Source organism: Podarcis gaigeae, assembly GCF_964106915.1.
Source record: "Podarcis gaigeae genome assembly, chromosome: 4".
NCBI classification, from domain to species: domain Eukaryota; kingdom Metazoa; phylum Chordata; class Lepidosauria; order Squamata; family Lacertidae; genus Podarcis; species Podarcis gaigeae.
The window spans coordinates 51,792,542-51,813,732 of record NC_139677.1 but is presented as its reverse complement, the minus strand read 5'-3'; the positions used below and the strand labels follow the sequence as shown (position 1 = coordinate 51,813,732).

At 41.8% G+C, this 21,191-nt stretch overlaps 1 protein-coding gene across 4 annotated transcripts in view; it reads left to right on the top strand.

Annotated features, from left to right (window-relative positions):
- PDE9A (phosphodiesterase 9A) overlaps positions 1-21,191 on the top strand; it is a 68,785-nt gene that overhangs the window by 956 nt on the left and 46,638 nt on the right. For 2 of the 4 annotated variants that reach the window (XM_083735055.1, XM_083735056.1), the window contains exons 2-4: positions 11,925-11,995; positions 17,549-17,626; positions 18,681-18,724. In XM_083735055.1, coding sequence (XP_083591181.1) covers positions 11,925-11,995; positions 17,549-17,626; positions 18,681-18,724 — 193 coding nt within the window. The remainder of the gene's footprint in view (positions 1-11,924; positions 11,996-17,548; positions 17,627-18,680; positions 18,725-21,191) is intronic. The other 2 variants (XM_083735058.1, XM_083735057.1) reach the window with 1 other exon arrangement.

Sequence of the window (21,191 nt, the reverse complement as noted above, 5' to 3'; positions counted from 1 at the left end):
CTCACTTGTTCATACAGTTTCTGTGTGCTCTACTAGAGATGTGAATGCAAAGTTACAGAGGAGTTTGGAAATCCAGCGCCAGTTCTTGTGCCAGCAGTTCACAATGTAAATACACAATGTAAATACACAGATCCAAGCATTCGAGTGATTTAAGTAGTTTAGAGCAGAGGAAAGTGTATTAAAATTATACTGAGTTCCTTTCCAAAAATAAGGTCTGCTTTTCATGTCCTTTAATACTCTCAAGGTGACTTGTATGCATATTCATGTATGCGCATGTGTGTTTACACGCACATGCACAACAATAAACTTCTATCATAACTTCAAATATTGATTTAGTTGTGGTGGCATTAGCAATGTGTCAAAGTTAACAAAGGAGCTGAATTTGCAAGCTAACTGGGGCAAAATTACAGTCCATGGTCTGCCTTACCTGAGATGCCAGAGGGACCCCAAATTCTTTACAAGAAGCAATGATTTGAAAAAGCCAAAGTGTCTTATTTTTTTAGCTGTATACTCCAAGTCATTATGGAAAGAGGGAATTGCAGATGGATTGTTCTCCTCTTTCCTCTGAATATCTAATTAGCCATGAGGACTAATTTTAGGATAAGCATCTTCTCTTCTATTCTGCCTTAATATAGTCTACAGCAGGGGTCAGCAAACTTTTTCAGCAGGGGGCCGGTCCACTACCCTCAGACCTTGTGGGGGGCCAAATTATATTTGGGGGGAGGAATGAACAAAGTCCTATGCCCCACAAATAACCCAGAGATGCATTTTAAATCAAAGGGCACGTTCTACTCATGTAAAAACACTCTGATTCCCGGACTGTCCGCGGGCCAGATTTAGAAGGCGATTGGGTTGGATCCAGCCCCCGGGCCTTAGTTTGCCTACCCATGGTCTACAGCTATGCCACTCAGGCGGGGGGCTTTCCAGAGATAGCTTTGTTCACCAGACTAGCCCTTTTCTATAGTTTTATAGAACCCTTGCCATGTAATAGAATGGGCTGGGGGCAGCTTTGCTCTCAGGAGAAAGCCTTGCTGCTGGGTCTAGAGTAGGGGGAATAGCAAGGATGCTAGTGGCAAGGGATCATGGAAAAATAACAAAAAGTGAATAATAATAATAATTTAATAATAATAATTTATTATTTGTACCCCGCCCATCTGGCTGGGTTTCCTCAGGCACTCTGGGCAGCTTCCAACAAAGACTAAAAATACATCAAAATGTCACACATTAAAAACTTCCCTGAACAGGGCTGCCTTCAGATATCTTCTAAATGTCAGGTAGTTGTTTATCTCTTTGACATCTGATGGGAGAGCGTTCCACAGGGCGGGCGCCACTACTGAAAAGGCCCTCTGCCTGGTTCCCTGTAGCTTTGCTTCTCGCAGTGAGGGAATGGCCAGAAGGCCCTCGGCGCTGGACCTCAGCGTCCGAGCAGAACGATGGAGGTGGAGACACTCCTTCAGGTATACTAATAATAATGCCTTGCCTTTTAAAATTGCAGAGAATAGGTTAAGAATGGCTTTTAGCAACCCTGGCAGTGATGCAGTGCATATGCATACTTCTCAAGCAGTTTATACCAAATAAGGTGTTATGATGTCACAGGTTCCAAGCACAGGACACTCACACAACCATGGTGATCCACATTCTTAAAAGGTGTTGGAGACTTCAGCTGATGCAAAATACACCTAGAGTTTTAGCAGGGCCCATCCTACAGAACATGAGACTCTGATTTTCACGGGCTTCCAGTCCATTTCCAAGGACAATAAGTGCTGAAATTACCTTGAAAGCTGTAAGTGGCTGTGGTACCCAGGAAATGGAAACCACCTCCTTCCCCGCTCCCCCACATGATTCTGCCTGCTCACTGTGGTCATCAGAAGAAGCCTCCCTCTCCTCAACCCATCACCATCATAGTTTCAGTTGGTGGAGATGCAGGGGCAGACCTTTCACTTTTTCCAGGAAGACCAGTTGGCCTATTCTTCGTTGACATGCTAGCATATCATCAACAACATTTTTGCTTTTACTTTTGGTTTGGTTTAATCACAACCACTACTCCTGCAGTGCTATAGTGTTGTGTGATTGCTGCTTTGCAGTTTGTGGGTGTTTTTAAATGAAGTTTTCCTTTATTCTTCTGGTGTCTTGTGAGTCACTTTGGGGACCCTTTGGCCCAAAAGAGGGGGCAGAAGTATTTTGATTAATAATCACAAATCCTATTAATTACAATATCTGCAGTAAGCAGGGAGATTTCATTTCCCCCCAAACAACTCGGCAGGATGGTTTTGACGGAAGGGGAAATGCAATTTCTCACTGTTAGGGGATATCGTCTGGATTCTCCACAAATAACACATTTCTCAGATGAAGAAATAATTTGGAAAGATCCTAAGGGTGTTTGACAGCATTACTATATCCCACCAGTATCAACTTTCTCTTTCCTGCTTCAGTTTCACCAACGATCATTCTAATGGGTTGTCTAGACTGTTTGTGTCTTGGCTTGTCTGCTTGAGGCCTACAGAATCCAAATGAAGTCCGCTGAGGGTAGGCTGGAACTGCAAAGATAAGCAGACAGCAGCAGGTAGCAGAAAACAACAACTGGGTGGTAGCAGGAAATCTCGTGAAGGACAGCTAAGAGGAGTATCTAGGTTACCAGGATAAAGAATTTGCTGAACCGTGGATCAAAGTAGACAACTTGCTCCAACAAGTGCCAGAACTGAACATTTCCTGTATGTTGGTACAGACCATGGTATCTGAATTACGGTAAGCTCCAGCCCTCCTTGATAAGGAAGGAGTCCTTAAACTGTCTATGCCCTGGTCAAAAGGAGCAAAAACTTTTTTGGTGCTCTGTGGTTTGTTGAGGTCCCTCTGGCATCTCAGAAAAGAACTGTGAGGCCCTGGGCATTTGGTGAGGTAGATCAGATGGCAGATGCCAGCTTGTATGGCCAAGGTTGCTGGCTCCTTGGTCCCTTTCCAACAGTGCTTCTTCCTGTTTCGCTGGGCTGCAGAGGCAATATGCTATATGTATGTCCACTGGGGACTGGAGATGCTTTCACGCCTTTCTCTGAATTAGTACCTGTATCTGGCAGATTCTGATCCTACACAGAGAGATGAAGCAATTTTGCATGCTCATTTAAACCTTCCAAAGCTGGGTGAGAAGATGCAAAATTGTAGGTTCTGTTCATGAGAAACAGTTCAGATGGCCCATTTGCCTCAAGCATCTTTGGATCTAGAAACAAGCAGCCAATTATTAGCATGCTGGTCATGGGATTTGGCCCTAGTTGACCTCATCAATACATTTTAAGCATCCCACAAACATGATACAGTGGTACTTTGGGCTACATACGCTTCTGGTTACAGACTCCACTAACCCAGAAATAGTCCAGAACGAAATAAGTACTTAACCCAAGGTACCACTGTAGGGGGACCGTGATAGTGTCCCCTAAGGGCATTTTTAAAAAAAATAAAAATAAAAATCTGGAATGGTTGGCTTGATTTTATCTGGCCATTGCAAGCCATAGAGAGGGCAGAAGTACTGCTTGCCCTTTGCCCTTGGGTCATCCTTCATTCTAAGCATGTATAATATATGATGATGCATATAAATTTCTTAATCATTCTTTTTGTCTAATATGTACAAGGCTTCCAAAAAGCAAAATGTCAATCCCTCTCTAATGTTTGGTCTTTGTATCTATAGTGATTTCTCTGTGACTATCAGCTCCTTATCATGAGCAGAGAGAGGTATCTGAATTCAGTTAAAAAGAACGACCCTGGAGCATTAAAACAACTTATTGCCGGCTTATTCCAAAATCTTGATTCTATGCCTCCTACCAGGTACAAAATGTCATATACTTTGAAAACCCTTCATGCAACACTTTCTAAATTGTCTCCCCACCCCACAAAAGAAAATAATAATAATTTGGAGTGAAAACACACACAAGCATCTGGCTTTATCCCAAGATTACTCTCTGAAGAGCACTTATATTATTGAACGACTTGGAAGATAGACAGCTGCCTGAAATTCTAATACAAGAACTTGCTGTCTAGATGTTATCCGTTTCATTTATCAGTGGTGAAATTCTATCTGTATGATGCTTGGGGGGGGGGGAGCAGAATCTGGGAAGTCAGAAGAGGCAGATTCTATCTCATTTAGTCAGGGTTCAGTTAGAGGTAACGCTGGAGATTATTTTTCTCCCTGCATAAAGATATAATTAAAATAACTTGAACTTTCATCTCCCAAAGAATGTGGTTGCTGGTGGGAGCTCATTAAATGAATTCTAAGCTATCCTTCGACTTGACCCCACAGGGAGGCAAAGTCCTCCTTGTGCCATTGTCCCATATATTTGAAAGGATTTCACTGCAAACTGCAAATCACAGCACTTCATACATTACAAAAGACATGGGCATCAGAGCATGTGAGAGGGCTACAGATGAGTAATACCATATATAAAACCCCTATGAATGCATGGATCCAATTAGAGGAAACAAAAAATAAATAAAATAAAAAATTCCTTCCAGTAGCACCTTAGAGACCAACTAAGTTAGTTATTGGTATGAGCTTTTGTGTGTATGCACACTTCTTCAGATACACTGAAACAGAAGTCACCAGACCCTTATATATAGTGAGAGGGTGGGGAGGGGTATTACTCAGAAGGGTGGTGGGAATGGGTAATTGGCTGATATGTGTGGTAGACTGTTAACAACTGCAATTAGTCTTACTGGAAAAAGGAGGGGTGAGATGGCTAAAAAATAGCTTTATCATGTATAATGAGATAAGAATCCAATGTCTCTATTCAGACCAGGTCTCTCCATGGTTTTAAGTTTGGTAATAAGTTGCAATTCAGCAACCTCTCTTTGCAGTCTATTTCTGAAATTCTTTTGTAAGAAGACAGCTACTTTGAGATCTTGTATAGAATGTCCTGAAAGATTGAAGTGTTCTCCTACTGGTTTCTTTGTCTTGTGATTCCTGATATCAGATTTATGTCTTTATCCTTTGGCATAAGGTTTGGCCTGTTTGTCCAATATAGAGAGCTGAAGGGCACGGTTGGCATTACTCACGGACCAATTAAAATGGTGTTGTTAAATTACATATGGTATTTACAAAGGGAATGTGACATTCTAATAGTAGTAGGGTGTTCCCCTTTTCTATCAGAAGGCCCTGCTTATTGGCCCCACTGCTAGCCTTCATTTTAAAAAAAACAATAAATGGGGGTGTTGGGAACTCTGGATAGGTATTTAAGAAGTAGATTTTTGGGAACCAACGGTGGAAGATGAGAATGTAACTGGGTGTATTGACTGACTCTTCAGTGATCCATCTTTGAGAGTTGACCAGACAAATTGTATCTACCTCCTATCAATGTGGGGTGCAAAGTGTGAGAAAAATATTCCCCCCTGCCCCAAAAATAGGGGAGTATGGGTTAGATGGCAGAGAAGAAAGCCTGCATGATAAGGTGTTAAAAAAGAAAAAAAGCAGGTCAACATAGTAACCTCTAGAAGCAAATAAGCAGAGGAGTTGCCTTCCTTCTGCCATTAGAAGGGCAAAATAGGTACATTACAACTACCAGTAAGTAAGCAAGACTGGTGGGAAGGCGGGAGAATAGTCGGCTAAATAGTCCTCAATAGCCACTTGTCAAAACAGAATGTAAATACCAGGAGTAGAATTAGAAATGCAGACATGCATTCATTAAGTGATTATCCAAAGAGGGAGAGCAAAAGGGTCTATGGTACCATTCAGCAGGCGCCTTTTGTTTTAACCTTTAAGAGCCTGCTGAAAACTATTATGCTTATGCCGTCAATTAAGAAAACATATTTCCGAAACAGTTGGTTAGTTGGTGGCCTCTGTTTTTAAATTTTGATGTGTTTTTTTATTGTATATGCCTATTCTTCTTATAAACCACTTTGGTATTTTTTATGATATAAAGGTAAAGGTAGCCCTGACAGTTATAATTTTATAATGAATGACTTTAGAGTGTTGTTTGTGTTGTACTTTTGTACTGTTTTATTGTTGTTAGCTGCCCTGAGCCCGGCTTCGGCTGGGGAGGGCGTGATATAAATAAAATTTGTTGTTGTTGTTGTTGTTGTTGTTGTTGTTGTTGTTGTTGTTGTTATTATTATTTCCAGTCGCGAATGACTCTGGGGTTGTGGCATTCATCTAGCTTTAAAGGCCAAGGGAGCCAGCATTTGTCTGCTTCCGCAAACAGTTTTTCCGGGTCATGTGGCCAGTGTGAACTAAGCTGCTTCTGGCGAAGCCAGAGCAGCGCACGGAAATGCCGCTTACCTTCCCACCGGAGTGGTACCTATTTATCTACTGGCACTTCGTGCTTTTGAACTGCTAGGTTGGCAGGAGCTGGGACTGAACAACGGGAGCTCATCCCGTCGCAGGGATTTGAACCGCCAGCCTTCCAATAGGCAAGCCCAAGTGGCACAGTGGTTTAACCCACAGCACCACCATTTATATAGCAGTATATAAATACATTCCTAAATTTATTTATTTCATAAATACCACTTGACTATAAAAAATATAAACTGAGTTTAAGTAGGCTCTAAAAGGCTAGCAACATTCTTTCAAAGCAGCGCTGGCCTGCCAATGAGGCAAGGTGAGGTGACTGCCTCAGGTGGCAGAATCCCCAGCAGATCCGGCCTCCAAAGAAAGTATTGCCTGCTGCCACCATGTGTTCCTAGGAGGCCAGATCTGCTGCCTCTTCAGCAGCCTCCCCCCATCCCACCTCCACAGCATCCTCTCAGCAAATAGGAGTTGCCATTAGTCTCCTCCCATCCCTAGGGAGGAGATGGTGAGGGCTGGCCTCCGGGGTTCTGTATCCACCTATCGTGATCAAAAGAAGCCCCCTTTCCTCTTGCTATGGTCTTTGATTCCCAGTTCAGCCATCAAGTAAGGCTGATTTGATCCGCCAATGTTGATCTTCACTCTGCCTCTGTTTCTGATGTAGATCTTCCCTCTGTTTCTGGTGTAGATTCTTCCCTGGTGGGCGGCGGGGTGGGTGTGTCATTTTGTGGTTTGCCTCCGGTGCATTGAGCCAGCCCTGCTTCAAAGGCATATTTTTGGTGTGATTAAAACTGAATTAAACAATGTGATGCTTTAGGTATTTGATGTTTTCAAGGAATAACAAGTGATAGCAGCATGGCTATTTCAAAAGGCTATGGTAAATATTGAATGCAGCTGGAGGTAGCTGGGGGAGATGAGCAAAGGACAAAATGTAATTATTTTTCAACACAGTTTTGGGCCAACTTATCTATGCTGTAGCATGTTGGCTAGTGATAGAATTGCTGAAGTAGTTCAGGCCAACACTTGATGTAGCTCAACATCACAACTACAAGTAGCTGCAGATGCCTCAAAAATGTTTGGAAGCAGGATGTGATTATAATGATGCTCATCTCATCTTGTCAAGCACCTATTAGAGGCATACTGTTCAATAGTTTCCAATCTGGATATCTTCACTTAGATCAACCCCCTTCTAGAAAAGATAGAAAAACAGAAAATATATTATCAATATAGAAGTGGTTCCTATTTCTAAAAATTAAAAATGGGCAGAGACAGAAGCTACAGGTCCAAATCCTGACCTAGGCTCAGTAGAAGTTCAGAATTAGACTTCTGATCAGAATTGTGTATTATCTCAGTCAAAATCAGCACAAGTTTTCATTAACTGTTTTGGAGAGTTTGAAATGGAAATATCAGTTGTTCCATCTGCAAAACAGGTTTTGTGACATTTAATTAGAGTTTTATGACTAGAGTGATCCCAAACAATCAGGGACCACATAAGGAATGTAACGACACAATTTAGGGCACATGTAGCTCAGTAAAAATGGAGGCAATGTTTCCAAGGCTGGGCACATGAATAATCTTAACCAGTAAAAACTGAAATGTATTGTCTCTCCAAACCAGTAAAATGCTCTTAAGTTGCCTGGAGATGTGCAGCACGTTCCCTTCCCATTTCCAGCCTATTTGCAAGCTTAAAGAGTCAATGAGTGTATAAATGATAATTTAAAAAATCCTTATGTGAGTAATTGGCAGATTGTAAAAATGCCATGGGAAAGGCGAATGCAAAAGGGGAATGTAGACAGCATTTCTTCAAGAACACACACAGACTTGCAGATACAAGTGCCCCCACACGTCTGCAGCTGTAAGATGCAGAGATGTAAGAGTTTCTTACTTGCATGTGAACCCAGAATGCAAAAGGACATGCCAGTCTCTCTTCTGTTTGCATGACAAAGCTGTTCTGTGTATCCTGTTTCTAAGTAGGAAACATGAGGAAGCTGTGGAGTGGGATGGATTTCTGAGATTCCTTTCTGAAAGGGGCAAGGAACAACTTTTTAACTACCGTAATTTTCACTCTATAGGACACACTTTTTCCCCTCCAAAAACTAAGGGGAAATGCGTGTGCGTCCTATGGAGTGAATGCAGGCTTCTTTGCTTCATCAATAGCAACGTGAAGCCTCCGAAGCGCAGAGGGAGCGCTCCCTCCGCGCTTTGGAGGCTACGCGTTGCTTTCGCTGAAGCCTGAAGAACGAGAGGGGTCGGTGCGCACTGACCCCTCTCGCTCTCCAGGCTTCAGGCATAGCCATCTGAAGCCTTTGGAGAGGGGGAGATTTTTTTCCCCCTTGTTCTCCCCCTCTAAAACAAGGTGTGTCCTATGGTCAGGTGCGTCCTATAGAGCGAAAAATACGGTACATTGGGACCTATACATATAAAGTGGGTCTACACTGAACAGGGAGAAGAACCATGTCACCTGCCCAGCTTCCAGTGTTGCCCGTCTGGATTAGTCCTGCCCCAATGCACTGAGTTGTAGACATCTGACAAGGATGACTGCTAATGGGTCTTGGTTGTATGGAGCACTTATGCTTGTAGGGGCAGCTCATTAGATGCCTACACTTAATTGCAAACACTAGGGGATTGGGCAGAGCCCAGCTGAATGACACAGGGTGTGTGTCCAGTTGTGTGCCCCTCCCAATGGTCACTTGATAACTTCATCTGCTTAGGGCGCCATATTATGAAAAATTACCCAAGTCCACCTCTGATTGTGGTTCACACTTCCTAGACCAGTCTGCAGTGTAGATGCTCATTTTGAAAAGCAATTGCAAGGCTTTATTTTTCTTTGGGGTCAGCTATGTACTGAAAGTAGCACAGCAACCTTTCCAGGTGGGTGCTTCCTTTTTGGGAATATAACGGCCCCTTTACAGCATATTGCTATTATTTAAAAAAAAAAAATTCTGCAGTTCATATCCTGAGATGCTTATCAAATTGCTTTATGAATCATGCTGCTTACCTGGGCCATTTGCAAAACCCCAGGGTAGGAGAAGGCAAATGAACTTTCATTAAACTGCACTGTAGCATCACATATATTTATTACATGCCTTGATTTGGCTTAACTCTCGCCTCTGAATGCTTGGGGAAAGAAAAACAGATGCTAAGTTTATTATGTCCTCCAGTTTTGGTCTTAATTAACCAGGATAACTATCTGACTTTCATTTGTTCCCAATTATATTACCATATCCCACTTATATTGCATCAATTCTGTTCAATGGTAATTGATTTCAAGGCTCAGTGGCCCAGCACATTTCAGAAGTTCATTCTAAGTCCAACAGCAATAACATCAGATCTCAATTTATTGCATCCATCAGCCATTAGCAGATTGGTAACATTCGGTCTGTCTATTCATTTGCTCTGTCAGTCCCCTCAGACCACTGTCTGCTGAGATGTTTCCTTCTGCTATGATTGCAGGAAGATTTGTATTTGAGTTATTTAAAGAGAAATAAAACATTTCTTTATTTCTATGACTGTAGCTAGATAGGAATATCAAAAACCTTCCTCTGTAACAACCAGAACAGCCCATTTGTTCAAAATGGGGTTTTGCTTTTTAAATGCCACCTTTTGTTGAGAAAGATATGCCCCTCCTGAATAAATTGATTTTTAAAAATGAAGCCTGTGTGAGCATTTATTTATTTATTTATTTATTTATTTTTACATCAGAAATGTTTTAATGGGAATGAAAGGAATGTGTTCAGCAGGCACAAGATATCGCTGCTGTTGTTCTCGTTTAGCTTCTTAACAAGTTTATCCAGTGTTTCTCCTCTGAGGGGGAAGGGCGAGAGGAGGTGTTGAAGGAAATTGGAACATGAAATAAAAGTTTAATATTAAATTATAATATGATATTGATAATAATTAAACTTGGAATAGAAAAGGGGATAAGAGGCAAAAGCTATTGCAGGAAAAAGAAAAGAATGTAAAAGGACCTGGGAGGAGGAATGGTTTGTTTTGGGGGGAGGGGGAATAAGTTACAAATTGAAGGTGAAAGAAGAATGAGAGAAGAAATTACAGAGAATGGTAAGACATTTTGAGAGGCATGTGGAGACAGGAAGGGAAATGTTTTTTATATTTTTAACCCTTTTCTGCTTAGTGCCTCTGGATAGCAAATTCTGCCTAAAATGGGGACTGGACTGTCACAAAAGCTTCAGAGCAAATGTCTGTAGATAGCTTCAGAAAGACTGATTTTTAATTATAATGTTCTCTCCTGAACTTCTCAGTGACTCACCTTCCTCACCACCCACACACTCCACACACTTTTGAGGCCTGATCCAGTACAGAAGTATTATAATGTTGAACACAGGGCATTTTTTTTCAGGGGGAACTTACAAGAACTCAGTTCTGGCACCTCTCAGGTGAGTTCTGACACCTGTCATGTAAGTGCCATTGCCATTATAAGAGAAACAGGGATGTGTTCATGGCACTTTCCCCCCTAGAAAAATAGCACTGCTAAACCCCCTTCAAGGCTATAGGTACTTCCCTTTTCATAGCCGCTATAGTAGCACTGCTGTTTCTTGGCAGCACATACAACCCTCAACTTTTTTTTACCTCAGAAGCTTAACTAGTTTTATATCGGTGATCTTCTCCACTAAGCCTCTGACTGCCAGTTCCCGAGAATCACACGAGGGGAGATCTCTGTTCCACTCAGGTCTTGCTTGTTGGCTTCTCCTAGGCTTCTGGTTGGCTACCATGAGAACAATATGTTGGAATAGATGGGTCATTGGACTGATCCATCAGTCTCCTTCTCTCAGGCTAAACACTTCTGCCACAGGATTGACTGATTCTTCACATTCTTTCATGCAATTTCCCTCTTCAGCATGGCTTCACTTACACATAGGCTTCAAATCTTCTGGGGGGAAAAGGACTGAGTTAGTGGCCTGATATCTCTGGTGGTGATAATCTATATGACAAAAACACTGCTATGTCTTTCACTGGTGCTTTTTTGTGAGGCTATATGAAATAAAATGATTTTGTTTATTTATTGCATAGATAAAAACTAACTTGCAAAAATTACAGATTGCTTCTGTGTCCTCTAGCAGTTTACTGTGTCCAGCTTGTGAATGTGTGTGTGCACATGCAAATTATGCAATTCAAGTTGGTGTGTCTCAGATGCACCAACTTAATGACAATTTCATCAACTTTACTCTCCTATTAATTACAGATAGGTAGCCGTGTTGGTCTGCCATAGTCAAAACAAAAAAAATTCCCTCCAGTAGCACCTTAAAGACCAACTAAGTCAGTTCTTGGTATGAGCTTTCGTGTGCATGCACACTTCTTCAGATACCTGAAGAAAGTGTGCATGCACACGAAAGCTCATACCAAGAACTGACTTAGTTGGTCTTTAAGGTGCTACTGGAAGGAATTTTTTTTGTTTCTCCTATTAATGTTATTTCTAAAGTTTGGCTTGGATTATCAAACTGCCCTATATTTACTTCTTCTCCTCTCAGACATAACCATATAAAAGAACTTAAAAGGCTTGCAAGAGTAAAGAATAGGAACCATATTATATTCAGTCTTATGAAAATGTTAGGTAAATTAATGCTTTATCTACAGGGTATAGAATAAGATTGCCTTTGGAAGTTCTCTTTCTTCATTTTCTCTTAATTGCTTCTATTTCCTTTGGAAGGTGGCCTTCAGTAAATACTGTAACTCAAGAGATATCATGGAACTCTTCTGTATTGCAACTGGTTTACCAAGGTAAATATTTTTCCAGTGCAGTTCTATTTTTTATGAATGCTACTTGTGTTACTTTTCCAAAGGGCTTAGAGTGACCCCAACCGAGTATGAGTATTCTGAAGACTACTATGAGTGTGAATTGGTTGGGTATCATGCTAGCTATGGCCTTTTCATAATAAGGAAGAAAATAGGGATCTCAATGAAATCACAGCATGGAAAATATAATGTAAATATATTGACTTTGTTTGTTTCATTTGAAAACACTGTAATCTTCTCCTTTTGGTCTAAAAAATAGTTCCCACAAGCAAAAAACATCTAAGTAAAAACCACAAATAGCACAACATAAAAACTAATTGAGTAGAACAACGTACCTGCATAAAACTCCAAGGAGACCAAACTCCCAATAGAGCTCTGAGCAAATGCCATTGGGATAATAGCATGATGTCAAAAAGCAGGAAGAGAAGCTCATCTAAATGCTGAAAATATGATAAAGAGATCAAATTTGTCATTAAATTTAAGTGTCTTGCTATTGTCTACAAGCACAAACATGAAAGATAAAACAGAATAAAACAATCAAGTATATAATATACAGCAATCCAATACATTAATTTATTTATATTTATATAAAAACATTTTTATACCATCCTCTTAAAGGTAAAGGTAAAGGACTCCTGACAGTTAAGACCAGTCGTAAACGACTTTGGGGTTGCGGCGCTCATCTCACTTTACTGGCCGAGGGAGCCGACGTTTGTCCGCAGACAGTTTTTCCGGGTCATGTGACCAGCATGACTAAGCTGCTTCTGGCGAACCAGAGCAGCACACGGAAAAACCGTTTACCTTCCCACCGGAGCGGTACCTATTTATCTACTTGCACTTTGACGTGCTTTCAAACTGCTAGGTTGGCAGGAGCAGGGACCGAACAACGGGAGCTCACCCTGTTGCGGGGATTCAAACCGCCAACCTTCCGAACGGCAAGCCCTAGGCTCAGTGGTTTAGACCACAGCGCCACCCGCATCCCATATACCATATACCATCCTCTTACAAAATGTTACATGAATATACAAATAACTTCAAATAACCAGAAGCAAAACAGAAGCACCTTTACTGCATGATTGAAAGGAAAGGAGCTAAGGAGTCAAATGTACCTGACGGGAGTGACAGCTCCACCACTTGGGTGCTATTATGGATGCTTTTCAAAGGAGCCCTTCCTGCCTTTTATAGCTTCCTTGAGCTCCTCCAGATGACCTGTTAACTGAGCATTCACCCTGTTTGCCTGCACAAAGTTTACATGGAGATTATGCAATGTTTGACCTTTATGGAGCATTTGTTCTGATTTGCTTTTATGGAGGTTATATGTCTTCCCACTAATCAGTTTTCTATCCCACACTTTTTAGTACATTTGCCTCTCACTTTTGTAACCACAAAAAGTTGGGTGGGGAGTTAAGTGGCTCTGTTGTACCAGAGTGCTTTAATTCATGTTTATGCATAAATCTACATTTCCAGAATGTGATTCAATCCCTCCCACAAAACACTGACATCCAGGAAGCAACTCTTGACTCTGGATCTTAGGCATGTTTGTAACTTTCATATTCAGTAATATGCATTCTATCTGAGCTTCTGGTATCATGGTTTGGAATAACTTTAAAATTAGAACAATGCCACATTTATATGCTGCTTTTCTGCTCCTCAATAACCAACCAAAAAAGCCTACAAGTTATCATCAATAATACTCAAGCATCTAAAAACAACAACAACCCAGTCCTGGGAGAAAATGGAGCAGAAGAGGTGGGGGCAGGGAGAGGAGATGTGGAGGTCCTTGGCTCTATGTCAGCCTGATCTCTCTCTCCCTCTTCTTCACTATCCAGTCCTGCAGCTTCTCCTGCCTCATAACTCTCGTCTCCCAGCTGTTACAGGTTCCTCCAGTTCATTCATCCCTGCCTGCTCCACCACTGGTGGAGAAGTGGCAGTGGCATAAGCACTGATTTGGGGTGAGATAGTGCTAATTTCTCATGAGATCTCACTAAAAACATGCCAGATCTCTCATATTCCACAAGATCTCACATATTTTCAGTGCCGCTTCACCACCGGTGGCAGAGAAGATGGGGCAAATGGGTGACACCTTGTGGGCTTCCACCATCTGAGGCAGTGGCCTCAACCCACCTAATGGCTGTGCTGGCCCTGTCTGGCCCATCTTGTTCCTGCTCATGTGTCTGTCCACTCCCCTTGAGAGAAACCAACATTGAGATTTTATTACAATCAAGTGTTATATAAAAGTTGTGAAATAAGTAAATAAATTTGAATCTCTCTCTCAAGCACAAAAAGCAGGGGTGAGGCAAAAAAATTCCCTCTCTGAGAGCAGGAACATCATTTTCATCTTCTGAAATGAGAACTAAGCCTGGACCTTATTTTGGATATCAAGGACATAGCAGCATCACATAGTTCTCTTACTTCTGTTGGCTCTCAAACATCTCTCCATCTTCTCAACAATGTGCACAGGAGTGGAATACAGTGCCATCCACCACTACTCAACAGGACATCAACAGGAGTCTGCCATAGACTTCCTTTAGATGTGGAAAACTCCCATAGGGTTGCTGATCTGGCCTGTGCCACCATCATTCTGTTTGGACAGCAATGCTGGCTTATGTGGCTTACATCCCTGTATTTAGAGTGGCACAAGCAACAGCAGATGGCACAGTAGGGCTGCACTGCTTACTCCCCAGCCGAATTACTGCTGGCTACCAAGAGCTGGGGATGACAAGGAGGTGACAAGGTTGACAGAACCATCCCATTCCTCCCTATTTCCACCCTGGTGTGGAGCAGCGAAAAAGCTGAAGGGTGAGCAATTCAGCCTCTCCCACACCATCTGCTACTGTTCATTTCAACAGAACTTGCACTGATGGAACCTTTTGAGGGTTGGATCATCCAGTTAGAAATGCGTCATACTTTATCTTAAAGACTCATTGATAAACATTATGTTAAATGTTAATAAGTAACGTACGGTTTTCTAAATGACTAATAATGTTGTTACAGAATCAAGCAGGTGACTACATTATCAGTGCTCTTCTAATGTCCTTAAGGTAGGGCCGGCCAGAGAACTTTTGGTGCCTGAGGTAAGATGTACCACCACTGAGGAAGGAGGAAAGGCAGTGCAGCCACTCTGCAGGAATGTCTGTTTTTTGGCGAGTGTCCGAGACATGGCGAAAAGGGACTGTTCCATGAGGCATTGCTGTTGCTTCCCCTGGCACTGGCTTTCTCCTGAATCAAGCTGCCGGCGAGGCCAGGTCAGGATCTCCCACCCCCTGTGGAGCATGCCACCTGAGGCAGGTCACCTCAGATCGCTTCTTTGGTGCACTGGCCATACTAGGGCTGCAGGGCAGACAACGTGGCACACCTTTCTAGCCACTTTCCACCTCTCAGAATTAGCTGTCTCGCTCTGCCTCATGGTACAGCCGGCCCTGTCTTAAGACATGTGCTGTTCACAGTCACCCATGTTAACCAGTCATAAATTGCCCTTGCATTAATAAGTAGAGCCTAGAGCTTTACAAGTCTACAGTGCAATCAAGTCAGCGTTCCTCACTGTTGCTGCTGTGTGTGCCTGCTCTCTGCTTCCATCAATATAGGTCAAAGCACATCACCAACCTGTGCTATATTGCCTTAGAGGTTTTAGTTAGCCATCTAAGCCTTTCAGGAAGAAATTCATTTTTCTCACAAACATGGATTCAACGCTTTATTTCAGTTCGTCCATTCAGAGATGCCAGGATTAACCTGCCTGGCAATTGTGAGCAATATTTGACCCAGAAAACAGGTCCCCCTGGCCTAGATATGCATGGGCTGGATGTAGCAAGAGAAAGATGCTCAGCATATGCTCAAATACACTCCTCTCTGGAGACCCTGCAAGTGCCAGAGAAAATAGTCATAGTGCCATCAATTCCCAAATGCACAGATGCTCAATCTGTTGTTTTAAATGTGAAAGAGATCTGACTAGCATCCCATAACACCCTCCCTACATGAAAGCCACTATATAGGGCAAGTGGAATCTGTTCCAGATCACAGCATCTCTCTATCCAGAACCTTAAACCCCGTAGATATCCAAGTGGCAAAACACTGAGAGTCTGGTGTAAGAAACTCATGCCATGTGAAAATAGAGAAGCAAATAATCTCAAGGAGCCAGCTTTCGTTTTTCTGCTTCCTTCTTTTGTATTCACATGTCAGACAGGGATCAGGGCTCACCTGCAATGTCAGACATACCTTTGACATTTTGTAAATAAATGCATTGTGATGAAGCATTCTGGAATGTGCTAGAAAAGGTGCTAGCAGGGACTGGGAAATTATCCATACTAAAACAAATGCAGTAATGTCTGACCTTGGTGGCATAGATTTTTTATAAGAAATGAAGTTTTGCCTCTTAGAAGCAGGCTTACACATGAACAGCCAATGCAGAAGCAGTGAAACTGAAAGAAGCTGAAGAAACCTTTGTCCTTGTTTATTACCAATAGGAATGTGCATAGGAGAAAGCGGCTAAGTTTCATAATAAGTGAGGGTCAGGATTGGAGCTCTCTTTGAGGCCAGCTGGGGTGACCCGAGACCACTTTAACCCTTAGTTGCCTATCCCTCTGAGAAGACCTCCTCTGCCTGTTATAGGAAACAAGGAAAGGAAAAGCTTCAAGCTTACTCATTGCACATTACAGGGAAATGTGAAAAAAAGATACAAGTCACCTGCATTTCCTCTTTCACCACTTCCTGTATCATAAGAGAGAGAGAGCTCAGAGTAACAAAACAATGCAAAAGGTATCGCTGCTTATGACAAGTATCAAAGAGACAGCACATGCCTGTTTCGAATTTTACAGCAGGGATGCTCCATGTAATGAACCGGACTATCTCATTGGATATATATATTTGCTCACTACATATTAATTCTACCTGCTCATTTCCATCCATGTCACTAGAAGCATACAGATGAACTATGATACAGTCAACAACTGCAGGAAGTGGTAATAAGAACACGTCCACAAGCCATGTGCCGCTTGTGGAGTAGCCACACTCCCAGCAGCCATGCATTCAGTGCTAGTGCAGAAGGCAGGCTATATGCATCTAGGTGTACAGGTAGCCCCCAGTTTATGCAGGAGTTGCATTCCAAGGCACCACACACTTTGGTGAAATCACGTATAATTGAAACCCATTTAAAAAGCCCGTTCCGCCCCAGCCCCCTTTTAGTGACATTTCAGTGATGTCTTTATGACATTTCTGGGTACCTTCCAAGTTTGTTGCACATATTGAATGTGCTTAAATGAGGGACTGCCTGTACATGCATATGCCTCTTCCACACAATCATGAACTCTTGAATGGTCAGGGTTCTTGTTTATGTAGAGGAGGCCTGTAGGGCGTAGCTTCAGTTGGGCACTCCCAAACTAGTTTTTGTTCTTCTCTTAAATAATCTTAGCCATTTTCTTTCTTTCTCCCAGATTGCAACATTTGCTTTGACTTGTCAAAACAAAGATAGTAACTTGCAATTAAGTGGACGAGGTGGCACAAGAGAGTGGTTAAATAAACATAGCTTTAAACATTGTCTTCCAGGAATACAACAATTTCACTTTTCACAGTAGATGACTGTATGGTATCCATTGATCCTACCATGCCAGCAAACTCGGAAAGGTATGTATGTTTTCTTATAACCAAAGCAACTCCAGAAGAATAGTGGTATTACTTATCAGTTGTATTTTTTTTTTTTGTATGTAAAGCATAGAGAATATGCAATGAAAGACAGCAAACATTTACTAAGAGTTTTCCCCCAGATCGAATCTTGTCCCAAAATAGCAACAGTCACATGCAATAAGGAAAGTGATTACACTGGAAATACACTGGAAAATGTGGGATAAAAATTGCTTGATACCACGCTGTGTAACCTCACTGCTAACAAATCAAAATGAATGCTCAACCAAGTGCCAATACCATCTCACCTCCCCACAAAGTCTGTGCAACCAAATCAGGACAAATGCTCATTTGTTGTTAACAATTTATCTGTAAGTGACCTAAAACTAATGCAGCTCTAAGGTTCCTTTATTTATTTTTCCCCTTAAAATTATATGCATGATTACAGCATGTGTGGTTAGATTAGATTGGATTATTAGAGCATATATCTGTGGAACAAAATGCTGCAAAAAAACCAGTTAATGTGAAAATGCTTTTTTCCGTCCCACTCAGTTTCCTCTGGAGACTCACATTTCCTAATCCTCCTTCTACTAAGAGAAGCAAACCAAAACATTATTCTGCACACAGACATTTTTGGAGGTGTGTACTCATTAATGCATAGCCCAAGGCTCTTCTTTTCCCAAAGCTCTTTATAATTTTCCCAGGCTTCTTATGATCTGCTCTGGTCGTGTTACTTCCCCCGCTCCCTGCCCCACTGCAGTTGCTTATGCTGCAAGTTTTATTCACCATTTTCTTCCCAGTCTATTCCTTGTGCTCAAACAGGGAATGTGCTGCAGTGATCAATTCATGTTTGTGTGGCTGCATGTGTTGTCGACACTGCTTGAACACAGCCAAGGGCCTGTGACACTCAAGTGGGAAGGTCTTTGTGAAATGTATGTTCTTTTCCCCAATTAAATTTTGAGCCTAACCAGTTCTACGAGCAGCCCTTCTTCCCATGTTTCATGACGCTTGCATCATTTGAAAATGCAGGCTTTAACTTCCCTTTTGTCTCTTGCAGAACGCCATACAAAGTAATACCTGTGACCACTGGGCAACAAACAGGTAAACTTTATTTTGTCCGAAATCAACTCTGGCATGTTTCTCAAGTTTGTAAATCCATATTTAAATGGACTGTTGAATAATATTTCACCTACACAGGATTTAATCCAGAATAAGTTAGGTGCCTTTAAATCAACAGAAGACTTCACTTAAATCTCCTTGGTTTTAGCTCTGCTCATCATATTTTCGCTGTGGGAGCTATGTTTTCATAGTATCAGTCCATAAATCTGCTATAACTTCTAAAGCTCTTTAGTACTGTGGTGGGAAAGGCCCTCAGAACTGGCACACACATAAACAGAAAATCTGGTTGCCAGTGTTTAAATTTTACAGCAGGTACCCATGGAATGAACTTGTGATAAAGCAGTGCCCATAGCACTATTGCAACTCGTAAATGGCACCTAAGTTTTGTTGAAGTTAATGTTTGCAACTAAGGGCATGTCCAGGCTGTTGCTATTCTGTAGATAGTATTCAATCACAAACCAGGAATTCAGATTGCACAGCTGAAGTGGATTTGGTTGTCTTGCACAATGAACCAACTTCCTCCAAAATTCAGGCTTTTCCCAATCAGGAAAGTGAGTGGAAAACAGTGGAAAGTGTGAGATAACAATTGCTCAATGTAATGTGAAAAAAATCAGAACAAGTGCTCAAAAAGTAGCCAACTTTGCATACCCTTCCTGAAAACTTTGCGCAAACAAAACTGGGGAAATAGTCAGTAGACAGGTGATCTGGAAGTGATGAGGCTTGCTGGAGCATTTCTGTTTTGAACCAAGTACAAAAATGCCCAAGTTCAAATGGCAAAAGAAACCACATCCAGTTGCATCATTTGTGAATGGCACACACATATTTAAATGGCTGCGATTTCCATGCAAGAAGCACAGAATTTTCGCCCAATCCTTTGCTCATGGCCAAAACTATTAGTGTTGAGTGCATTAGTAAATGGCCTTTTAAATACTCATGTGCCATTCACAATTCATAGTACCACATTGTAGGGTGTTGTTGCTATTTTTGCCACTTGAACTTGGATGTTGGTCATACATGAGTTCGAAATGTAAAGCGTGGATCAGCCCTTCATACTGAAGGGTGGGTAAAGCAATTATCTGATGATAGTGATGATGATCATTAAAACATTTGAGGGGGGTTTGGTAAGAAAAAGTACCTTGTCCCCAATCCAGAGAAAAATATGAGTGAAGTCCCACCAACTTCAGTGGGACCACCAGAACTAACTTTCTGTGAATAAGGGTCATTATATTTGCTTTTGGGTGTTCAGAGGTATAGACTGCTACCACTTGTGTTTTCAAACTTAAGGGCTGAAAAGGCACACTTCAAGAGAAAATATGAGACTCTGGGGATTTCAGCTGAGAAAGGGAAAGAAACCTGCATGCTGAAGGCTCCTAACAAAATCACAAAAGCTGGCAGGCATGAAGCAAGCTAAGAAAGAAAACAGATGGCAAAGGAGAAGGCCAAAGAGGTAGTGTTTCATAAGCAGAGTTATCATTTCAGAAGCAGTTAAATAGCACCAGGCCTTTCCACAGAACTACACATGTAAGGGGAGAAGACTGAAAATGTTCAATTAAAATGGAGGCAATTCCAATGCAGAAGTACTTCTGGAATGGTTTTTTAAAACAATAATAATAGTTCCAAACAGCAGCAGTGCTATTCTCCATAGTAGTGCCTCGCCATTTATTGAGCCTCTTTTGTTTATTTCTTCTTAGTGCTTTCAATTATTGATTCCTTTATATTTTCATTCATTCTTTCCCATTTCTGGATGGGAGACCACATCTAGTCATGGTGAAGCAAGGGGTTGAGTGGGAAGAGCAGCAGCTGGTGTGGAAAGATCTGTAGGAACAGGCCCGGTTCACCCATGAGGTGGAGTGAAGCTGCCGCCTCAGGCGGTGAAAACCCTTGAGTGCCCTACCCGCCCTGTTGCATCCACTAGCAGAGAAGCAGTGCAGCATTGGTGCTGATTTCCAGCAAGTTCTTGTCAAAATCTCATGGGATATTGTGGGGTACGATGATCTCATGAAATTTCAGTGAGATCTCACTGGAAATTGGTGTGATCTCACTGGAAATCAGTGTCGATTTCTTCACCAGTGGCACTTCCCATTTCTCCTCAAGAGGCAAAACAGGACACGCTGCTGCTGCTTAGGAAACAGCACCTAACAAAAAAAAACCTTGAACTGAAACAAGAATAAATGGCTGTACCTTTTTTGTTCCCTCATGGGATATGAGGTAAGAGATGGCAGAGACTGAAGTATTCATCACTGCTTCTCTGTAGAGCATTAGCTTCCTATCACATTGCCAGCGCATGTCATAGTCTCTTCATCTTACCTGGAAGCATCCTTGTCTGCAGCTATCAGCTGTCATGTCTGTGCCCTTCCATTGAGCATGCAAAGTTATCAAATAATTGACAGAAAACAAAGACGACAACAGTTTATCTCCAGGGACCTCAATAGGAATAAGAATGTTGGAT